Source organism: Colletotrichum abscissum, assembly GCF_030869225.1.
Source record: "Colletotrichum abscissum strain IMI 504890 chromosome Unknown Scaffold_53.1, whole genome shotgun sequence".
NCBI lineage: Eukaryota > Fungi > Ascomycota > Sordariomycetes > Glomerellales > Glomerellaceae > Colletotrichum > Colletotrichum abscissum.
In genome coordinates this window covers 50,132-70,806 of record NW_026850465.1, presented here as the reverse complement: position 1 = coordinate 70,806, position 20,675 = coordinate 50,132, and the positions used below count along the sequence as shown (strand labels likewise).

The 20,675-nt window shown below is 53.5% G+C and overlaps 4 protein-coding genes across 4 annotated transcripts; 2 read left to right on the top strand and 2 right to left on the bottom strand.

The window, feature by feature from the left end:
• Positions 1–17: 17 nt before the first annotated feature.
• On the top strand, positions 18–5,042 carry CABS01_14325 (SNF2 super family protein; the record flags this gene model as incomplete). Its single annotated transcript, XM_060547665.1, has 5 exons — positions 18–431; positions 487–513; positions 568–655; positions 717–4,824; positions 4,880–5,042. 5 exons carry the CDS (start codon positions 18–20, stop codon positions 5,040–5,042), a joined length of 4,800 nt encoding a protein of 1,599 aa, XP_060393372.1.
• Positions 5,043–6,568: 1,526 nt separating this feature from the next.
• On the bottom strand, positions 6,569–8,719 carry CABS01_14324 (Sir2 family protein; the record flags this gene model as incomplete). Its single annotated transcript, XM_060547664.1, has 1 exon — positions 6,569–8,719. The coding sequence occupies one exon, from the start codon at positions 8,717–8,719 to the stop codon at positions 6,569–6,571; it is 2,151 nt and encodes a 716-aa protein (XP_060393371.1).
• Positions 8,720–11,589: 2,870 nt separating this feature from the next.
• CABS01_14323 (RNA polymerase II Mediator complex subunit Sin4) lies at positions 11,590–14,927 on the top strand (the record flags this gene model as incomplete). The annotated part of the gene is made up of 8 exons (XM_060547663.1): positions 11,590–11,759; positions 11,816–12,170; positions 12,219–12,459; positions 12,519–12,955; positions 13,006–13,225; positions 13,280–13,399; positions 13,456–13,569; positions 13,618–14,927. The coding sequence occupies 8 exons, from the start codon at positions 11,590–11,592 to the stop codon at positions 14,925–14,927; spliced, it is 2,967 nt and encodes a 988-aa protein (XP_060393370.1).
• Positions 14,928–19,226: 4,299 nt separating this feature from the next.
• Positions 19,227–19,509, bottom strand: CABS01_14322 (uncharacterized protein; the record flags this gene model as incomplete). Its single annotated transcript, XM_060547662.1, has 2 exons — positions 19,227–19,383; positions 19,427–19,509. The coding sequence occupies 2 exons, from the start codon at positions 19,507–19,509 to the stop codon at positions 19,227–19,229; spliced, it is 240 nt and encodes a 79-aa protein (XP_060393369.1).
• Positions 19,510–20,675: the final 1,166 nt, after the last annotated feature.

The window sequence follows — 20,675 nt, the reverse complement described above, 5'->3', positions numbered from 1 at the left end:
CGACTTAGACCATCACCATGTCTAGCCCCCTCGAACCCGGTCCCACCAACGGGTACGGGTCGCCGGAGGGCGGTTCTCCCTCCCCAATAGTCGCTGCCGGCCACCAGAGCGACAGTGACCTCTCAGATATGCACGATAATGCCGCACGCCTCGCCTCATCGTCACCGTCGCCGGATCCCAACGACTTGTCTGGTTACATGAATGGCGCACCCGACTTCGCCGAAAGCGAGAGCTCCGGCGATGAGAACAACGCATCTGACGATGCCGACTTCGATATGGACGAGGACGCGGCTTCTGTTGCCCAAAGCGATGGGGCTGGCGACGTCCACTCGGACTCCAATGATTCTCAACGGCCCACGAAGCGGAAAGCTCCTGCCCGAGAGGATGACTACATCAAGGCAAATCCAGAACTGTACGGGTTGAGAAGAAGTGTATGATTGACGCTTGCTCTAATTGACCACGCCGTAAGCTGACTTTCCTCCGCAGTCCCGTCCGACGCAGCAGCGCAGAATGGTACGTAGGATCCGATGCTTGCCTTGTCCCATCGCTGACAGTTTGGGAATGAAGGTCGATTCATCTGATGAATCCGAATCTGATGTGGTGCCTACTAACCGAAGAGTGGTGAAAAGAAGACGCGTTGAGACGTCGAGACAATGTGAGCATTTACTCCGTCGGGTTCCAAAGCCATCGATATCATCAATTCTGACTTCGCATAGCCTCAAAACGAGGTACACCTGCACGACAACCCTCCACGAATTCGGACTCCGACTCTGATAACTACGGTGGTGCGCGCGCGAAAAGTCTGCAAAAGAAGGCACGCCGTCAGCGTGAGGCCCAGCCAAGCGCGCTTCTCGCGGAAAAGCGTTGGTCGAGCAGACGGGCCGCGCAAGTGCAACAAGGCGCCTACGAAGAAAGCGACGTCGATGACGAGGACGAGGACATGCTTACGCCCAATTACTATGCGGCAGATGTTGTAGACGACTCCCCATACATTGATAAGGTCCTGCGACACAAGCTGAAAGACGGCCTTGAACTCAGTTGGAGCTCAACCAGAACCGACTTCGAATACTTCGTCAAGTGGCAAGGCAAGTCTCACTTGCACGATACCTGGGAAACAGCAGAGACCCTACGCAGCATGCGAGGCTATCGTAGAGTCGAGAACTACTTCAGAACCATTGTGGAGCACGAGCTCCTGATTCGATATGGTGAAGACATCCCGCCCGAAACCAAGGAGCAGTTCTTCCTCGATCGTGAGCGTGCGGAAGAAGCACTGGAAGATTTCACAAAGGTGGACAGAGTTGTCGCTGTTCGCGACGGTGATGAAGAGACAGAATACCTTGTCAAGTGGAAAGGCTGCTACTACGACGAGTGCACATGGGAAGTTGCATCTGCCATCAGTGCGGACTTCCAGGCCAAGATTGATCAATTCTTGGACCGATCTTCTCGTTCGTGGGTCTCTGATCGCAAGGAGTCAAATCCGGATACTCGAACAAGGATGACCAAGCTTGAATCGCAACCCGACTTCATCAAAAATGGTGAACTGCGCTCATTCCAACTCAGAGGCCTGAACTTTTTGTGTCTCAACTGGACTCGCGCAAACAACGTCATTCTTGCCGATGAAATGGGTCTTGGAAAAACCGTTCAGAGCGTGTCATTCCTCAGCTGGCTTCGCAACGAACGCGAGCAAGAGGGGCCTTTCCTCATTGTTGCCCCTTTGAGTGTCATCCCGGCATGGGGCGATACCTTCGACAACTGGTCCCCCGACATGAACTACGTTGTGTATCTCGGCAACGAAGCCTCCCGCAGTACAATTCGTGACAACGAGCTAATGATCAATGGCAACCCCAAGAAGCCAAAGTTCAACGCCCTCATCACTTCATATGAGATGATTCTCCAAGATTGGCAATTTCTTCAGCAGATCAAGTGGCAAGCTCTTCTTGTGGACGAGGCTCATCGTTTGAAGAACAAGGAGTCTCAACTGTACGCGAGACTAGTGAGCTTCGGCGTGCCTTGCAAGATCTTGATTACGGGCACCCCTATTCAGAACAATTTAGCCGAGCTGTCCGCATTGATGGACTTTCTCAACCCTGGCAAGGTTGTAATCGACGAAGAGTTGGAAGACCTTGCAGGTAACGATACGCAAGAAAAGCTCCAGGACCTCCACAAGTCTATCGCCCCTTACATTTTGCGACGCACAAAAGAGACAGTCGAATCTGATCTTCCGCCAAAGACAGAGAAAATCATTCGTGTCGAGCTCTCAGATGTGCAGCTGGATTATTACAAGAACATTCTTACAAGGAATTACGCCGCGTTGTCCAGCGCAACCGGCCAGAAGAACTCCTTGTTGAACATCATGATGGAGCTGAAGAAAGTCAGCAACCATCCATACATGTTTGCGGGAGCCGAGGAGAGAGTTCTCGCCGGCAGCACCCGTCGAGAAGACCAGATCAAGGGCCTCATCGCCAGCAGTGGAAAAATGATGCTTCTCGACCAGCTCTTGACAAAGCTGAAAAAGGATGGACACAGAGTACTCGTCTTCAGTCAAATGGTTAAGATGCTAGACATTCTCAGCGATTACATGGCACTTCGAGGCTACAAATTTCAGCGTCTCGACGGCACCATCGCCGCTGGCCCTCGACGCATGGCTATCAACCACTTCAATGCGGAAGACAGCGACGACTTTTGCTTCCTCCTCTCCACTAGAGCAGGTGGTTTGGGTATCAACTTGATGACGGCCGACACTGTAGTCATTTTCGACTCTGACTGGAATCCCCAGGCTGATTTGCAGGCTATGGGACGCGCGCACCGCATCGGTCAGAAGAAGCCCGTCAGTATCTACCGCTTGGTGTCAAAGGAGACCGTTGAAGAAGAAGTGCTCGAACGTGCTCGCAATAAGCTCTTGCTCGAGTACCTGACTATTCAAGCTGGTGTTACTGACGATGGCAAGGCTTTCCGTGATGAAATGAACAAGAAGGGTCTGAAGATCGACGGGCCCAACTCCGCTGAAGACATCCAGCTTATTCTCAAGATGCGCTCGCAGAAGATGTTTGAGCAAAGCGGCAATCAAGAGCGTCTTGAACAGCTTGACATTGATTCCATATTGGAGAATGCCGAAATCACGAAGACGAAGGTGGATGACAAGATGAATCTCAGCAGCGGTGGTATTGACTGGGACAATTTTATGCAATACACCGATGTGAAGGTGGACGACTTGGCCCTTGACTGGGACCAGATTATCCCCGCAGAGGAGCTTGCCGTCATCAAGGCTGATGAAGAGCAGCGGAAGAACGAGGAGTATGTGGCGAAGGTTGCTGCCGAGAGCGCTCCCCGGAGAGCGACAATGAAGAATCGAAATGAGACGGACAGGTCCGACCGTCTTGCAAAGAAACGACAAAGGGAGGAACAACAACGCCGAGAAGCCGAGGAGCAACGCGCCCTGCTGTCTGACCCCAAGCGCCCACTCAACGAGAAGGAGACGCGAAACCTTCTCAAAGCTTTCTTCAGATACGGATCTATGGATGACCGCGGCGAGGAGATCGTACAGGAAGCACGCCTCGGAGAGCGCGACCGCGATTTCCTCAAGTCTATACTGGACGATTTTGTCAAGAGATGCGAAGATGCGCTCAATGATAATAACACGCGTCTAATGGATGACGAGCGAAAACTTGGCAAGTCTCTGACGAAGAAGGACAAAAAGGCTGTTCTGGTTGATTTTGGCGAAGTCAGGAAGATGAACGCAGAGACTGCAGTCGAACGTCCTCAACAACTTCGCCTGCTGAGGCAAACCATTCGGAAGAGCGATGACTTTAAGACCTTCCGTCTCGCCGATGCGACCAAGGCTGCCCACTATTCATGTGAATGGGGCGCTCGAGAAGATGGTATGCTTCTGGTTGGCATCGACAAGTACGGGTTTGGGGCTTGGACTCAAATCCGGGATGATGCCACGCTAGACATGTCGGACAAATTCTTCCTGGAGGAGCACCGCATCGAAAAGAAGGAAGAACGAAACAAGGCGACTGAAAAGGGTGTTAATTCACCAGGCGCCGTCCACCTCGTTCGTCGTTCGGAATACCTGCTCTCTGTGCTTGCGGCCAAACATTCTAGTGACCCATTGGCTCACAGAACTGTCGAAAACCACCATCGCAATAACAAGCGATTGGCGAATGGACACCGTCGCAGCGATGTAGGCAGTGGCGCAGCGTCTCCTGCTCCGCCGGCCCTCAAAAAGAGCGGCTCGCATCGGGACAGAGAACGTAGCCACGCTGATCATCATCGCAGCCGCAGCAACGCTGATGAGAAAGGCACGCCGCGACCTGACTCCAAAAGGAAGCATTCAGGCCATGACGAAGGTCGTATCCCGAAGCATAGGAGAACGGACGAAGCCCGACGGACCAAAAGTAATGGTGATGAGCAACAGTCTCCTCGAGCTGACAGACCAAGGCATCGCGATGAGGGGGAGCGAAGTAGCAAACATCGCCGCGCAGATGATCATCGGCATGGCGATGATCGACGCAGGTCGAGCAACACACCGCGAGCAAACCAACCAGACAACGAGCGTCGCAATCAAGCCCTTCACCGACTTGATCAACTCCGTAAGATGGGCGATAACAAGGAAGAACGTGAGAAGGACGCGGATGCCATGTTGTGGTACTTGCTCAAACCGGTTCGGGCAAACTTTGAGGCAATTCTTGTCACGACGAAGGAGAGGATCAAGTCCAGCAAGGAACGCGCCAAGATATTTGGAGAAGAGTTGGTTGTCATTGGCAACTTCCTGGATCGCGAATTCGTTCAGGAGCGAGACAATGCGCTGAAGAATCGCTTCTGGTAAGTTTTCTCCGCCGGCTATTTCACATCTCATACAGATCTAACATTTGCTCAGGGAATTTTTGGCGAACCTGTGGCCAGTTGACAGCACGAGCAACGAAGTAACGGGCGATCGGCTGAGCGCCATGTATAGAGTCCTGCGGGACAGAGAAGTGAAGAAGCACAACGGAGACAGACCGGCCGCGGCGGCGGCAAATGGCACTGCAGCGGCTTCTTAGGACTCGCATTCATAAAAGTACGGACTGGAAGACGGGTTTTCATTTGCGCATATCCATCCAGTCACGATTTGTGTTTAATATCAGCATCGGCATGGCGTTCTCGGTACTAGGTGGGCAGGGCATTTTCATTGTGGGTGAGGGAATGATCAGATAAACTACATACCCGGACTTGCATGGTACAGGACGGACTCGTTTTTGGAGTTTTGCGAAAACAACATCATGTCTCACCTCATGCTTTTTTTTGAGATTTTTTAGTGAGGCGAGGACAGACAAGCCGGGCCCTGTTCTGGTCGCTGCCTTCCATGGAGGCAGGCGTGCGAGCGAGCGAGCCTTGCTGGCTGGCTGGCTGTAGGCTGGTCACATGACGTCGGCCTCGTTTAGGTGCGAGCATACGTAGCCTTGTTGGTCGCGGCGGCGTCGGCGTGGCAGACTGGAGATGGGGCTTTGTACCCATGCTGGTAGTCATACCTACGGACGCTCGGTCGCATTAGCAGGAGATACGGATCTGAGCCCGATATATCTAGCGCATAGGGATGGACGGATGGAACTCCCATGCCCTGATTAGAATATTCTACCAAAGTAGTAGACAGGTATTACTGCAATGAGCAAGAAAGCCTTTATGAATGCAGTTCATCTTGGTGGTCCAGAACGTGTTGGTCCTAATTAGCGGAGTGTAGGCCCGAGTGTGTGTGTGTGTGTGTGTGTGTGTGTGTGTGTGTGTGTGTGTGTGTGTGTGTATTTGTGTATGCGTTCTACTTTACCTCCCTACCTTGCTGTAGCACACCTGGTTGTACCTTATACAGAATGAACAACAAGAAAACTGTGGTAGGACAACGGCCTGCATTGATATCTTCCTTCAACACATTTGTAAAGCGTGATGCCCGGAGTCTCGGTGGTCTTGCGCCATAGAACTTGTCTCCCCTTGGTCCTCGGGCCTACCAATTGCCTACCTCTGATACAGAACGGTAGGGCACGATCTCGGGTGCTAGGTTAGCGGGCACGGCGGTCATCACGCTATCAGTCAGCACAAATCAACGTCGCTGGAAACCGGAGGTGGTCACAGAAGCCTGTAGTAGAAAGGTAATACCAGAATAAAGGTATCTCGTGCGAAAAGTGGTATATTAACGATCATGTTCGTCCCATGGCGGACTCGGGGGGCCGCCTCTATCCCACTACCTTGTTCATCTCGCAGTGTGTCCAGTGCAGACTTTTTCTCAGCGTCTGCCCGCCCAAATGAAGCCCTCGCTTGTGGAGCCCACACATGGCAGCCTGCGTCAAAGAGCCTTTGAGCTCTGTGGCCGCTGCTTTATACAAGTGGGCAGGTACTCTGTATGTACAAGATAAAGCGATGCGAGACGTATTCCATACCAACTCCGTTTCGTGAATAAGACAAATCTCCGTGGACTGTCACCTGTCTAGCCCGAACTCTTCGGTGCCAACAGGTTGACGTCTTCTATGAATATAAAAAAGCAAAATGCAATCGATGTCAAGTGATCATGTAATCGATAACGCTTCCACGATTATCCTTAGTCCATCAAGGCTTCCATGCCTCGAGGAATCGACTCAGGGGATATCGTGTCGGCCGACTTGCGTCGGATATGCATAGGCGTCATTGGGCGTACATCGCTGCTGTCTCCAGTGCTTGGTGAAGACTTTGGCCGTTCAGCGAGTGAAGGCCTCGACATCTTCTCGAACGGTCGCGCGGGTGATGAAACATTCTCCTGCTGTGCCTCCTCGTCGGTGTTCTCGGCACGCTTGTAGACGAAACTTTGTATAGGCTTTTGAGCCGGTCGCAATGGTGGAAGCTGAGACTGAAGCTTGTCTTCAACATATTTGAGGTAGTGCTGGCTGTCCAATTTGCCAGCCAAGGTCTCTTGAGGCATATCGGCGAGTTCGCGGTTCTTCTGCGTCTTGAAGGTCTGTGCAACGCTGTTCTTGGGGGGCATCGTTGCCTTCTTGTTGTCCTTCCGGGGCTTCTTCGCGGACGGCTTCTTAACCTTCTTGGCTGTTGCGTCGCTTCCGGGAGTAGCAGCTTGCTGGCCACCAAATGAAAGCTTGCTTTGCTTCGCCTTGGTACTCTTCTTCGCAGCCTCGACAGCCTTGATTTTCGGGCTGGCTGTGGGTGTTGGGATGCTCTGGACAGGGTCGACGAGCTTCCGCTTCTTTGTATCCGACGTAGTGGTCGAAGTAGACTTGGTCGGTGAATCGGGCGTCGGCGAAATGAGCTGCACCTCGAGGTTATCCCTGCTAAGTCTGTCCTGGCGCCTCTGCTCCTCTCCCTCACTGAGATAGGCCGACTGGTCGCCATGGGGTACGTCGAAACGGGGTAGAGCAGCCCAGTGAGCCACGTCATCGCACTTGCCGCGAACGACAAGGTCCCAGCAGTCTTTGAAGTCGTTGTGTTGTGGCTCCGAGTCCGTGTTGATCCATGCAGTAAATCCGTCTCGGCGACTACGCGTGACCTGACACAGCTCCTTCACGAGCCTCCGCACGCCTGGAATTTTGAGGCTGGTGCCAACAACAATGACCGCGTCGGGACGCGACTTCAGGTCCACACTCGACACTTTACCAATGGCCTCTTCGTCCGGATTGAATTCATTGTAAAGAACCATCCTGGGACGCAGGCGACCAATACCGTGACTTCGTCTTTGGCCATACTGCGTGCGAACCATGTCAAGGTCCTCGCAAGTTTTGCATAGTGGAGCCTCGTGGCCCACGAAAAGCTCTGTTTCCAGAGCCTTGATGTCACTGCACTTTGAGCAGACCATGTGGTCAACGCTTCCGTGCAGCTGAATGGTTTTGGGCCAAGGACCCTTGACGTTCAGGGGAACGTTCGTCTTCAACGGTTCCATGTTGGTGTCGATACAGTCGACGTTCTGGCTGTAGAGGCGTAGGAGACGGTTTTCGGCGGCGAGCGACGCTAACAGGTGATGGAAGTGAGTGGGCTTGGCGGACTTGACCATTGTAGCCAGGTCGCAAATCATTTTGTGGAATTTTTCGGTAGAGGAGTCATGTTTGTAGACTGAGGCGTCGAACAGGTGCTTGCCTGAGCCTTTCACCTTGTGCTCATTTGGCAGTGTCGCAAAGAGACCAGTCTTGGATCGAAAGTCGGGGATGCCGGCCGAAACAGAGATTCCCGCGCCTGCGATGACGACGATCTTCTTGCGTTTCTTGAGAGCGGACACTAGACGCGCCAAGTTTCCGTCGTCTTCTTTGCAGTCTTCCAGGTTGAGGTACTCTGTAGTGCGCTCTTTAGGAGGCGTGACTTTACGCCGCTTTCGGGGAGGCTGGCCATCAGTAGCATCGCTGGCATTGACATTGATGGAATCGGCAGCGCTATCGAGCTTGATGACGGGTACGGAGTCATCTGCGGCCTCGAGCTTGATTGGTGACTGGGCGCCTGAAGGCATTGAAGAGGTGGGCGAGGGGTATCGTTTTGACGCGTCGTGGGCGACTTCTGGCGATGAGGGTATTGAGGGTGATTTTGACAGTACGGAAAGAGGTGACGAAAGGGTCGAATCTGAGGGAGACGAGGGCTGTTGATGCGCGTCAACGTCCATGGCCGAGGAGGAAGGGGTTGCGTCCATTTTGATGTCGTCGTCGTTGGTGTCGTCGGTGGTGGTCGGGGACGGGGGGGAGAAAGAAGAAAAGATCCGGGACAAGATTTGCGGGAACATGGGCAGCGTTTTCTATACCATATCCATTGTTCAACGATTTCCAGGAGTGTGGGCTTCTTTCTCCGGGGGTGGGTTGAAAGGGTTTTCGTTGTTGTCGGGAAAGTAAGAAGAAGTGTCGTTGAAGAAAGACAAAGTGTGGAGAGCGGACGGGCGAGGGTACCTTAACAAGTACATAGCCGTAGCGGCTGCAAGCAAACGTACATGGATGATGGGGCACGGAGGGAGAAGGGGGCACGGGGGGACGGATGGGAGGAGAGAGAGGGGAGCGGACGTGACTTGGAACACCGTCAAGCGAGAGGCGGGACCTAGAGCTGGGCTTAAAGTGCCGTCAACACAGGTCAGGAAAAGACCGAACAGCGGTGGCAGCAGATCAAAACCAGTCAGGGCCCGGCGCGGCAGAAGGGTACGGACGGGTGGGTTGGCACTTTATTACGGTATGACCTAAGGCAAGGCAAGGTAATTTAAGGTGAGAGAGAGAGACGAGACAGGGGAAGAAAGACGGGAGGGAAAGGGCACGAAGAAAAGAGGGAGACGGATGGGCACACGGGGAATACACCGTACGGGAGGCAGAAAGGGTAAGGAACGGTGCGGTGGCTAGTGCTTTGCTGTTGTTGAAGTCTGCGTTCGGTGCGCACGCGCTTCTTTCTGTTTTGGTTCCGGTCTCCAAAAAGTCGCTTAATTTCCCATTGGGTCCGGTCGAAAAGTCGACGGGAGTTGGGTGAGCATTGCGCTCCCGTCTGCTCCTGCTCGCTCCTGATCCCGAAGAGTTGTTGCTCCTAACACTTTACTCCACATGATGTACTTTTCCGCATTCATGTGCCCTCGAGGTACATGGACATGACCCATGCACTCCGGCCTCCCTCCGGCCTCCTCCACCCCCTCTCGTTGTTGTCGTTCGTTCCCCTCTTCTTCGGCTCACTTTATCATGCGGGTGGTCAAAATCTGACAAGAAGCACGATTGATACAATTTTTAATTTTTTTTTCATTTGTACTCCTTTTGATCGCATGTTCGTCATGCCTGCTTAATCCATCGCACCCAAGGGCGCTTCTGGAATTTTGCCTGGACACTGGCATCACTATCCGCAGTATAATCCGGCAAAGTCGAGGGAATGGTAGTAGATGGAGACAGTTCCAAAGGAAGGGCTTTGCTCCCCTGCCAGTCTGCTCGCCCGTTTCTTTCTCTTGTCTTTGGGGCATGACGAGGATGACGCCGGCCAACCCCGCTGTTTGTTCTTCCTTTTTTGAGAAAAAATGACTCGGCTATTGTATTTTACTTTGTTGCCTTATCCCACTGAAAGGGCTTCTTTTGGAGATGCATCTTCGGGCAAGGCAATGTCCACCTAGCCACTACTAAATTCAGTCTGAAGCGTCACAAAGCCTCGTTCAAGTCAAATACCAGCACGCTGCGTGCTCTCATTGTTTTATCGTTCATCACCAAAATTCGATTGTATCAAGCTTACGGCGGTTGTCCGTGGTATACGGGCACGAGTTGCCTGTCGGTGCAGCGGTGAGTTGCAGTAACCTAAGTAGGTAAGGTACCTTGCTCGTCGTGCCTGCCTCACCTACACAGATGCACCCCAAGATACCTCATTCGACTCATGGGCTACGCGTAGCCGGAATGTATCCGCGCCCGACAGTGATGGAAATACTCCGCAGCAGCATCTTTTGCTACAGCGAGAATCTTCACCTCACGAATAATGGGTAAGTGGTCGGTAATAACTCTCATTTCGCCTCGCGAAGAGAGTTGGCGAAACCGACGTCATTTTGCAGATGTCCGAGACCCAGGCAAACGAACACAAATCCAATCTTGACGACAGGCTCGGAGAGTTTAAATGGAAGCAAACATCCATCGCCGATTGGCGCCTTAAATGAAAATTACTTACTTCGTATGTGCCTGACGTACGAAGTACTCGAATGGACAATGCTGTTGTGTTTTCATCCTGTCGCGGCCACCGACGTGCAAGGCGGTCGGCTGAAACGCGGCCGAGTCGCGGGGGCCAAAAAAGCGACAAGAGCACGACACCAGTGCATCTGCACCCACAGGGCGGGCGAGCCGGACGGGGTGGACGCCCGTTGCCCGGGAACACTGACCTCGTCTCTGCCCTGTACGTCTGTCCACGTCTGTCCGTCCTTTGGCAGCCACCCCTGTCACGATCGAAGAGGGGCCCGGCCCTTCTCACCCTGCAGGGATCATTGGATGGACGTCACGGGTTCCAACTTCCCCACAGCGTTTGATGATGGGGTGCGACCTGCAGTTCGAAGATGCTGGAGTTGGGGTCGAAGCACCAGCCACATCCATTAGCCACAAGCACCGTTTCCTACTCCCAAGGTTCCTGCCTTATTGATGGATATCTGGATAGGCCTAACTTGGACTAGCTTCATGTGAAGTTTCCCCACTCCTCCTTACCTCTTCTCGCGTGTGCGTGCGTGAGGTGAACTTGAGGCTGAGGCAAGGTGTGGCCTGGCGGACTTTGTCTCTGCACTCCATTGGCCCCAGTCCGCCTCTCAAGAGCCGCGATCCACCTAATGATAACTATCGACTTACGGAGGACGGATACATGCATTTTGCTCCAATCTCCATTCAGCCACATCTGGGAGTACCATTTGTCAAGCCCCAAAGTCATCAAGGCAGTACAACAGTAATTCGTAGATTTGTTAATCTCATTGAGGGGGTCACGTATCCTACTGTGTGTAACGGCAACTTTTGCTTCTTCTGGCTCTTAAAATGAGCTTCTGCCGGCCTCTTGATCTCTCACCTTAAGACACCACTCCAGCCGCGTCCTGTCTCCGTGGCTGACACCCTGAGTGTTGTTTGCGCGCCAGCCCGATATTTCGGCACCAACACGCACGCACACATGACCGAAGAAAAGATGCCGCTCATGCTCGAAAACGGCATGAATGGGGCCATGCAGGTCGACCAGCTCGACGTCGACGACCTCTTTGGCGACGGCGTTGGCGGCCTGTCTCTTCATACGGCCCGCCCTCCAACGAAACAACTGCGCCAAAGGATCGATGAGCTGCGCACCCGCGGCTGTTGCCAGTGAGAAACATCCCACAACCATGCACAATGTATCCCAGATCTCACAATTCTTGTAGGGGAGTCGCATGGTCCAGATCCGGCGCAATAGCCTCAGTTTCACCAGACGGAAAGACACTGGAAGCCAGGTTCCTGCGTTCTCATCCTGACAATGGCGACTGGGGTCTCAGTGAGCCTACAAAAGTTGACCTCATCAGCATCAATCCTTCAAGCCCCATAATACACCTCGCCTGGGCCTCAACAGCAAGCCCTGAACTAGCCGTCATCGACGCGACTGGCCGAGTTGCCATTCTGACCTATTCCATCACTCTGAACCGGCCCTTCGCAACACGGAAATGGGATCATGACCCTTCCGACGACCTCCATGCCATTGTCGGAAGCTACTGGCTACCACTTGCTCCTCAAAGCAAACAGGTGAGCATCAAGCCCTCCCGAGACCCTTCTACCTAGCTGATCGGTCAGTACTGGGTGAGCCACGGACCGGCTGTGAAAGATGGCAACCAATATAGGTACGAAAGCTCCTTCGTACGTGCCGGGGGCCCGTGGCACCCGAATCCATCCAAGAGTGCTCTGTTGTGTGTGACGACAAACGGGCATCTGAAGATGTTTTGGGCTCAGAACAACAATAAAATCGAAGAAACCTCACTTGAGCTCGAGAGTGTCAACTCATCCGACGACTTGATCACACATGCAGCACTTCACAGTGACAAAGGCAAGTAGTGAAACCCGCACATATGTTCACATGTGACTGACAGAGAGTAGGCTACCTGTGGATTGCCCTGGCCACCACCAACAAGCAAATACGAGTAGTGAAAGTTGGCATTCATTGGGGACTGCCGCAATCTCAATCCGATACCAAGCCACCGCCAGGCAGCCAAGCTCTTAACCCTACCTTGCACGAGAAGCACGTCGCCATCTCTACCTGGCTACCCAGCGGTCCATCCACTACACCGGTAGACTCAGCCGCGACGCAACTGACACACTTGGAGATTTTACCGTCGGTCATGGACCCCAATGGCCAGGGAGCTCCTCTCGTCATCCTCGCAGTTCGTACTTACGTGCCAACACCCAATACCCCATATCAGGAAACGCAAAGTATCATCGACAAGTGGGAGGTTCCTAGCGATCAGCCTCAAAGTCTTCATCCTGCCTTTGAGCAGCTTGGAAGTCGCAGGAATAGTACAGGAACGGCTCCAGCTGTAAGTCACTCGATCTTGAGAAGCCAAGTTCTGGTCTAATATCATCAAAGCCTACTTGTCGACTCAAGAAGTGCGACCCCGTAGTCATCAATAAGGCCGTGATTGGTCTTCATACCATCCAGTACGGCAACGTCGTCTGCTTGGCCTTCAGTGATGGCTCGGTGGAATACCGCGATAGGTATACTCTACAGGAAGTCTACAATGAGATGAATCTCGACAGAGTCATGACATTGGGTCAAGTGGGGTTCACCTTGCAGGATGATTCACCATGTGAGTCCAAGTAATGCAACTAAACTGCTTGATGGAGCTAACAAGATACTCTAGGCTTACAAATGGCCTTCTCTCCGACCAATTGTTCTGTAGTCAAGGTTCAAGACGACGGCAAGGTCAAGTGGAGCAGACTTCACCATCCTCTGGGAGACATAGGAAACTCTAACCAAGATGGTATTTTGCCAAACAACCCCTATGTGCCCTCTTGCCCTTGACTAACATACATGTAGCACCGTATGCGGCCACCTTGGCAGCTCTGACTGTGGCGGCGTCGACGGCGACGTTCAATAACATCAACTACGACGACATACTGGCCGTCGCTCGACCCTTTGCGAATAAGAAGCGTGCGTTGTTTCCCGTCGCCGTTCCGAATCCCTCACTAACACTTTCAGGCTTCACATTTGACTGGATCAATGAGATCGTACGGATGCTCAAGGTCCCGGTAGACTACTCAGAAGACACCCACCACGACAGTCTTGTACGGAACAGTTCGCTACAGATGTGCCTGAGCATCCTCAACCACCTCGGATACAAGGGTATGTTCCAGCCCCGGACCTTTGGCGGCAAGTTCGCCATGCTGGCCCTCAACGCACGCAACGTCGTCATCCTCATCACGATCGCGAGCAATACTCCCGTCAACATCCGCGAGAAGCTCAGCCCGCTCGACGAGCACGAGGTCGTCGACGCCCTCGCGGGCTGCGCAAAGTGGTCCCTCGACCTACTCGCCTGGCTCACCGACTCGCTCTTCGCCCTCCTCGACGACCCGCAGTTCCTCGCCCTCCTCACCCCGCAGCGCTTCTCCGAGATGAGCGCCTACCTGCAGTCCCGCTCTGACGTCTCCCTCCACCTCCTCCTGTGCTCCTCTACCCGCGGCTTCCTCTCCGCCGTCTGCCGCCGCATCCTCCACCTCGAGATCCTCTCCAACCGCGCCATCGAGTTCTACGAGCGCCGCGCCGCGATGCAGAATGCCACGGACCCGTCCTCCCAGGCAAAGGGCCTCCACGTCGTCCTCTATAAGGCCTACCAGAAGATGCAGCGCGTCACCTCGAGCAGCCTGATTAAAGTGCAGGAGTTCGACCGCCTCCTGACCGTCCTCAACAACGACATTCGCACCGCGTACCAGACCTCCCTCGCCTCCCTCGCGAGCAAGAACCCGCCCGGCGCCGGCGCAGCCGCGCAAAAGGCCGTCGACGCGCAGATCAAGACCGCCCAGATGCACTGCGAGCTCAACATGCTCCTCGCGTCGTCGCCGCCGCCCGCCTTCCTCGGCGTGCTGCTCAAGTTCTTCAACACGGACCTCCGGGCCTACCGCGGCCTGGCCGACCCGTCCAAGCTCTTCTTTGCAGACTACGACCTCCTCGAGGTGGACGACGATCGCCGGACGCTGGCGGCGCGCAAGGCCAAGAGCCGGTTCATTGACGTGTTCAAACGCGTTGAGCTGGTCGGCCCGCCTCCCACTTCTCGTGCTGGAGGCGGCGGGGGCAGTGGTGCCGCTGGTAGCAGCAACAGCAACAGCGCCAGCGGCGGTAAGGAAGCCGAGGAAGCCAAGACGGCGCAGTGGAGGCGCTGCGTGCGGTGCTCGGCCGTCATGGAGGACGTCTTTGGCTCGCGGCCGGGCTTCACCTTTGTGTTGGCGCAGCAGAGGAAGTGTTCCTGCGGCGGTCACTGGGGGCTTTTGCCTAGGGGGTCTCTCATCGGTTAGTTTGGGATTTGACCTGGAGTGCTAAGAACAAAAAGTACGTGGGCGACTTTTGATTACAGAGAGGGTTTCAGTAGGGTGTATTTTGAGAAGAAAAAGACGTGATTGATAGCAGTCGTCTTCCAAGACGTAAGATATTAGTTCAAGGATGTTGATTTAAGCTACCCAGGTTATCCCCAACTACTATGGCCTTTAACTGCCCGTTGCTTTGCAGCGTGTCTGCGATGGATGCTCTCCGCAGCCTGGGGCAGAAAGCTTGTATAATACTGTGAGAGATTGAGATTGTTCCATGTCTTTGTAGGCAGCGAACAAGGTAGAATGAACATCTACAGAGTAAGGTAGACTGTAGCAGGATTGATCACTGCCGTGATTCCACGTCAGACACGGACGACGTACCATCTACCTGATCGTAGACAAGTTTATCTTTGGGTCTCTACTTCTCCTCCCTTTTCTGCAAAGGCACCCCGTGCTTGCAGGTCGCAAGAGTACATCTCGTACTTCTCAAGAGATAAACAACAACATGACAGCGGTGCAAAGCAGACGGCAAGAGCACGAGTCCGCACAAGCGCAGAAAGGAGACAGGCAAGGCGTCACTTACCCACCCTAACCGTCAGGGAGGCACGATATCATGGGCGAACCAGGGCGCTCACGCAGCTTGATTAAGCCGCTCTATCCGCTGCAGCCGGATTTGAGTTCAGAGGGAGAGGTAGAGATGGAGTGATCTGCTTCAATCGTCAGACATAGGAGGAATGCGTTGGCCTTCAGCATGAACTGCCAGAAGTACCTTGGAGAAGGAAACGAGGAAGTTGAAGGTCGGCTTCGAGCACAACCCCATGAAACAGTCATCGTCTGTTCAAATTTTTAATTCCCCAACTATCCCTGACTGAGTCGTTCGGCACTGCCCTTGAGGAGATCCGATGGGTTCCCTCTTGGCGATAGATGTGCGGTCAGGGACGTTTCAATGTCTGCCCTGTTTTGCTCAAGTCACTCCAGGCCCGATATCCTAATTCCCGTCAGTTCCCTCGAGGTGCGCACGATGTCCGCGTCGTCCATGGTTGAGAGAACCGTTTGGGCTTTGATGAGTTATCAACTCGTCAGGCTGGGCAAACCGCCGACGGAGCCTCGGACTTTTACTCTCAACAACATTCGGGCAAGCAAGCCCTCGTAACTCCATGAAGAAACCCGAATAGCTAGACGGATAGGCGAGATTGCTTCCTCATGCTTCAGCCTTCACCCACGGTGAAGAGTTCCAGATCCGAAGTTGGTTGCGAACAAGATTGACGCCAGGACCGGGGGAGACGTAACCCTGAGAATTGTACAATATCCGTGTTCCGTTAGCTTCGATAAACTGGAAACCGAGCTGCATGTTCCACCCATGAATCCAGGAGATACACTACGCCTGGGGGCGGGACCGATACCAAGGGCGGTGCTCGCGGTAGGGCGGCTCATTGTGGAGATAACTGGCTGGCCCCCTCCGGAACAGGATGTGCTGTTGCCTCAAGATCAGGACATGCATGGTGATTTGCAGTGAGGCCGTGAAGACCGAGGATAGCAGCACAAGTTGTGGAGCGAGCAGCGACCACCGCTGTGGCTACTGGCTAGCAAGTTGCGAGCGCATGGTACGGCGAAAAGGAGCTTCCTCTTGGAGCAAGATTCGAGTGTTACAGAGCTTAGCTTCCGCATCTGCAACGCGTGTGATTTCATTTCACCTCCTGGCCAGTCAACACTTCGTAATCCAATTACTGTCGATGCCGTTGAACCCCCCCCCCCCCCCTTTCAAAATTCCCTAGACGGCATGGCAGTGTGTATTTGCTTTGGAGATTGTGGAATGTCTGTGTGCCCTCTAGCTCATTGTCGATGAAGAAACCCGAGCTGTCATTACAGTCTGTGTGTTGTAAACAGTTATCATGCTCATGCTCAGCGGTCGTCTCCGACCAAAGACATTTGTAGTCTGCAGATGGGGGCGCAACGCCCCGTTGGTAATATCATTGCTGACAAGATAATCAAGCGCTAGTCTTGTCAAGGTACGGATATACACACCTGCAGTAGACATATGCCAGAGAGGGTGTGAGGGTCTAGGCCAAGCACTTGGTAGGCGGAGCTCATAATGATTTCCTGGTGCGGATCAGGAGCTTTGGTCGAATGACGTGACGAGGTGGCCGGAGGAGGTTCCTGGGGGTGGTATTGGAACCCCTTTAATCCGGGGAGATAGATATCCTAGTCATTGATTGTATGACGAGAAGAATTGAACAATTTGATCTGGGCTGGAAGTGGTGGCCAAACCCTGGTGCCCTGGTGGTGGGCTGTGTGAGCTCCCTCTCATGGCGAGAAGATAGACGAGGGCCACCGTGGGGGATAAGGCAGCTCAATTTGAGCACGGTCTCTGAGCTGATGCTTCTCGAACTCCATTGCCATGCCTTAGCAGCCCAACTAACAACGAATCTCCTAGATAAAAAGCACCACTAGTTGGTGGTATTGCCAAGTGCTTGCCGCAAAGAGGATGCAGCGCCGATCGAGATTCCGGTTCTGGAAGGCGAGGAAGGTGTGCGAACAGACTGTAGTCCACGTACATAGTTTCGGTCAACGGAAGTTGACAAACCAACGGCCGGGAGGCTTGGTGCAGCCGATGGTATGTACTCGGTACGCCAGCTTATGTGGAACAGGTTGTAAGGCGACCTGACAGCCCCTGCAGGCCGAGATGAAGCACCGGCGATATTGAGAGATGGAAGTAGGTACCAAGTTCCGACACAGGGTGGGCGCCTCGGAGGATTTCTGGATCGAGAAAAGTTACACCTGGTGTAGTATCAGAAGGAGGATCCGTCTTCGTGGCTGTTCTGCGTGTGCAACTTTGCAATTGACCAGTCTGCCAAGCAAGGATGATGGGATTGATATGAAGTCAGTTTGCTGTTGGTTCGATATAGCTTCGATAACAAAGAGAGGCCAATTGGCAAGGACAGTCGGTGCTGTGACATTCATTGGAAATGGACGGACGGCTGGATATTTTAGGACTCCAGAATTGGTGACGGGGACATGATGAAGACCGCATCCTGTAGAGGCATCTCATAGGCTGGCGTCGGTGATAGGAGGTGAGGTGTTGAAGTTGCGTGGACAAGGAGGGATGTACGTACTCCGTAGTTGATGATGGGATTGAGATTGACGGCAGGGGTTCATAAAAAGCAAAGAAGGTTCGAAATGCAGACCTCGCCCCCACCTGGCATCGCTATGTGCTTCCATTCGTAGCACAGAAGTGCACAGTAGCAGTGCTTGGCAAGTTGACCCTGGCCGGGGGAGGCTGCCGTTGTTCTGACCAGGGCTTTATCGACCAATCATGGGCGAATAGCTTATCATGACAAAATGTGGTTACTCGGCCTCTTCGGCCGGTGCCCTTGCCTCTGATGAGGAGTCTGATCTGTCGGGCCCTTGCCATCTGCTGCCTTTCTCGGGCAGCTCCTGGCCTGTCGGTCTCCCATCAGGATGGTAGCGGCGGGACTGCCTGTCATCCTTGTTCGCTTTCCCAATCTGGCGTTAGGTGTTTGATATCACCACCACCAGGCAGGTGGGAAGGAATAGCTCTTGGTTGCGAATTTTGTCGATGTTGAGGCAGGCACCACACACCGTGACATGGCAGGTACGTTGGCTGCAATTACACCTTCACCTTGCAGCCCGCCGCACCACGGACAGTTGCTCAAACTTGTCCGAATTCCACCAAACATCCCGACATGCGAAAACAAGGCCAAGACTTGTCATTTCTTCACGATCTTTCTTAATAACTAACACTATTCATAATCATGACATGATGAAATAGCTAACAACTCTAACCAGCTCAAAAGTCAATCTTCCAGCTTCCGTCTATTCGCGACCCCAGCGTCGCATGAGGGACAGACTTTGAGTTCCCGCCCTGCCGCAGGAAATCATCAGCTCAAATCCCGTCTGTTTCAGTGAGACATGAGATGACGGCTACTATGCCCTTCTTCGTCTCAAACAACGGGCAACAAGCAACACACGACACGGCACTCTCACGGTACGCAGCACGGCTACGGATACGCCCGTCAGGCACCGCCTAAAGCCTAGGTATTCATTCCTATTGCGAGAAAACGTTAAGCTCTCGCGGGCGTTTGGCCAAGACTTTCAACTGAGACCCGGTTAGGTACCTACCAGCATCCCTTTCCCTAGGAATTCTTCCGAAACAAAAAAGAGAGATCAACCAAAGAGAAAGAACATCCGAATTTATTCCCTTTTTCCACGACTTTTGATCTTGTGCGGCCATAGCGGCCGCTGCACCAAGACCTTGCCGCTAATTTCTCACTCTGTGTGACGGCACGCCGCAAAGTCGTCGTTGTCGTCGTCGCCCGCAAACGTAGTGTTCATCCGCTGCTCGTGGGCCGTAGACGGCTGTTCCTGGCCGCGTCTGACATGCCTTGCGGCCGCTACAACGCGCTGCTCTGCCCATTCCATCCTCCTGCTTAGCATCAGCATCAGCTGTGTCTCGCACGTTCACGCACGTTGCCCTGCTGCGTTTGCTTCGCCGCCTCCTGCCCTTGAGGCCTGCCGGGTGCCGGCTGGCTGATTCAACAAAACGAGCCATGGTTGCCGATGGTCCCTCTGAATGATCAACCGCCGAGCCCGTGATGTGCAAAACAATGAGCTGCCGGCATCTGCAGACACAGCGTCGGATCCTGCCCCGACCGCGTTTGATGAGGCTTCCAGGAGCTGGCCGTCAGTGCTGTTTAGGCCAGGGGCTCTCTTACGGCAAATTCGGTGATTCCAAGTTCCAGGAGAAACGACATTCTGCAAAGTTTAGACCAGAGCGTCTCGTGTGTTTGAAGGAAACACTGGTACAGCGAGCGAGGGGTCTTGTTATGGCTGTGTTGGTACGAAGACCTAGCTACAGGATAATTAGGATGCCAAGTGGTAGGTAGGTATCCATCCCATCCGTACCGTACAAGTTACAACGGTCGAGCCGGCATTAGCCCAAACAACCTGCGTACACGACACAAGACCTTCTGAAAGGCGAGGAGAACTACGAATGCTCGGTCCAGCAATTGGCGTCTGCGTTAGTAGAGCGCGCTGCAATAATCGTGGCTGTTATCTGAATCCACGCTACGACTAGACCCTTGCTTTGATAACAATGGCCTGTGGTTCTGCGGATTCTCCTCCCCCGTTCATCCCCCACCAATAACCAAACTGCGGCGATTTCGACCCTGGTTGAACTGGACAGGGGCCTGGGGATGGGCGTGGTCAGATTAATGAATTGGAAGCACATGCATTTCTCGATTGCGACTTTCATCCAACTGTACGGGAAGAGATGACTTTGAGACCAACTATTTGATGAACCTTGAAGCACTAACTAGTATCACAGACACAGGAGGCAGGAAAAGCCTCGTCGTCGTCTGATGACAAGTCTGACAAGTCAGCAACGATCCGGTCTGGAAGTGAGGACGGACGGACGTATGGAGTAGACTACGCCAGACCGAAAACGGGTGACCGGTCCTCTATGGTATCGAAGCCGTTGTGTCTTGAAGCCGTCGGGTCTTATCAAAACCCAAGCCTTCTGGTTTCTGGATGCTACCTTGGCTCAACCCCAATTGCTTACCAAGGCGTTTCTTATGGGATCTTGCTCTTGTTCCCGCGCACCACTTTCATTGCTTTTCCCAACCTGCAATTCTGCACTGGACAAGCACGATTGCCGTATTCCCGTTGCTTCAGGTTGCTCGCTGACTTGCTTCATAGGGAGTCAGGAGAAAGGCTTCA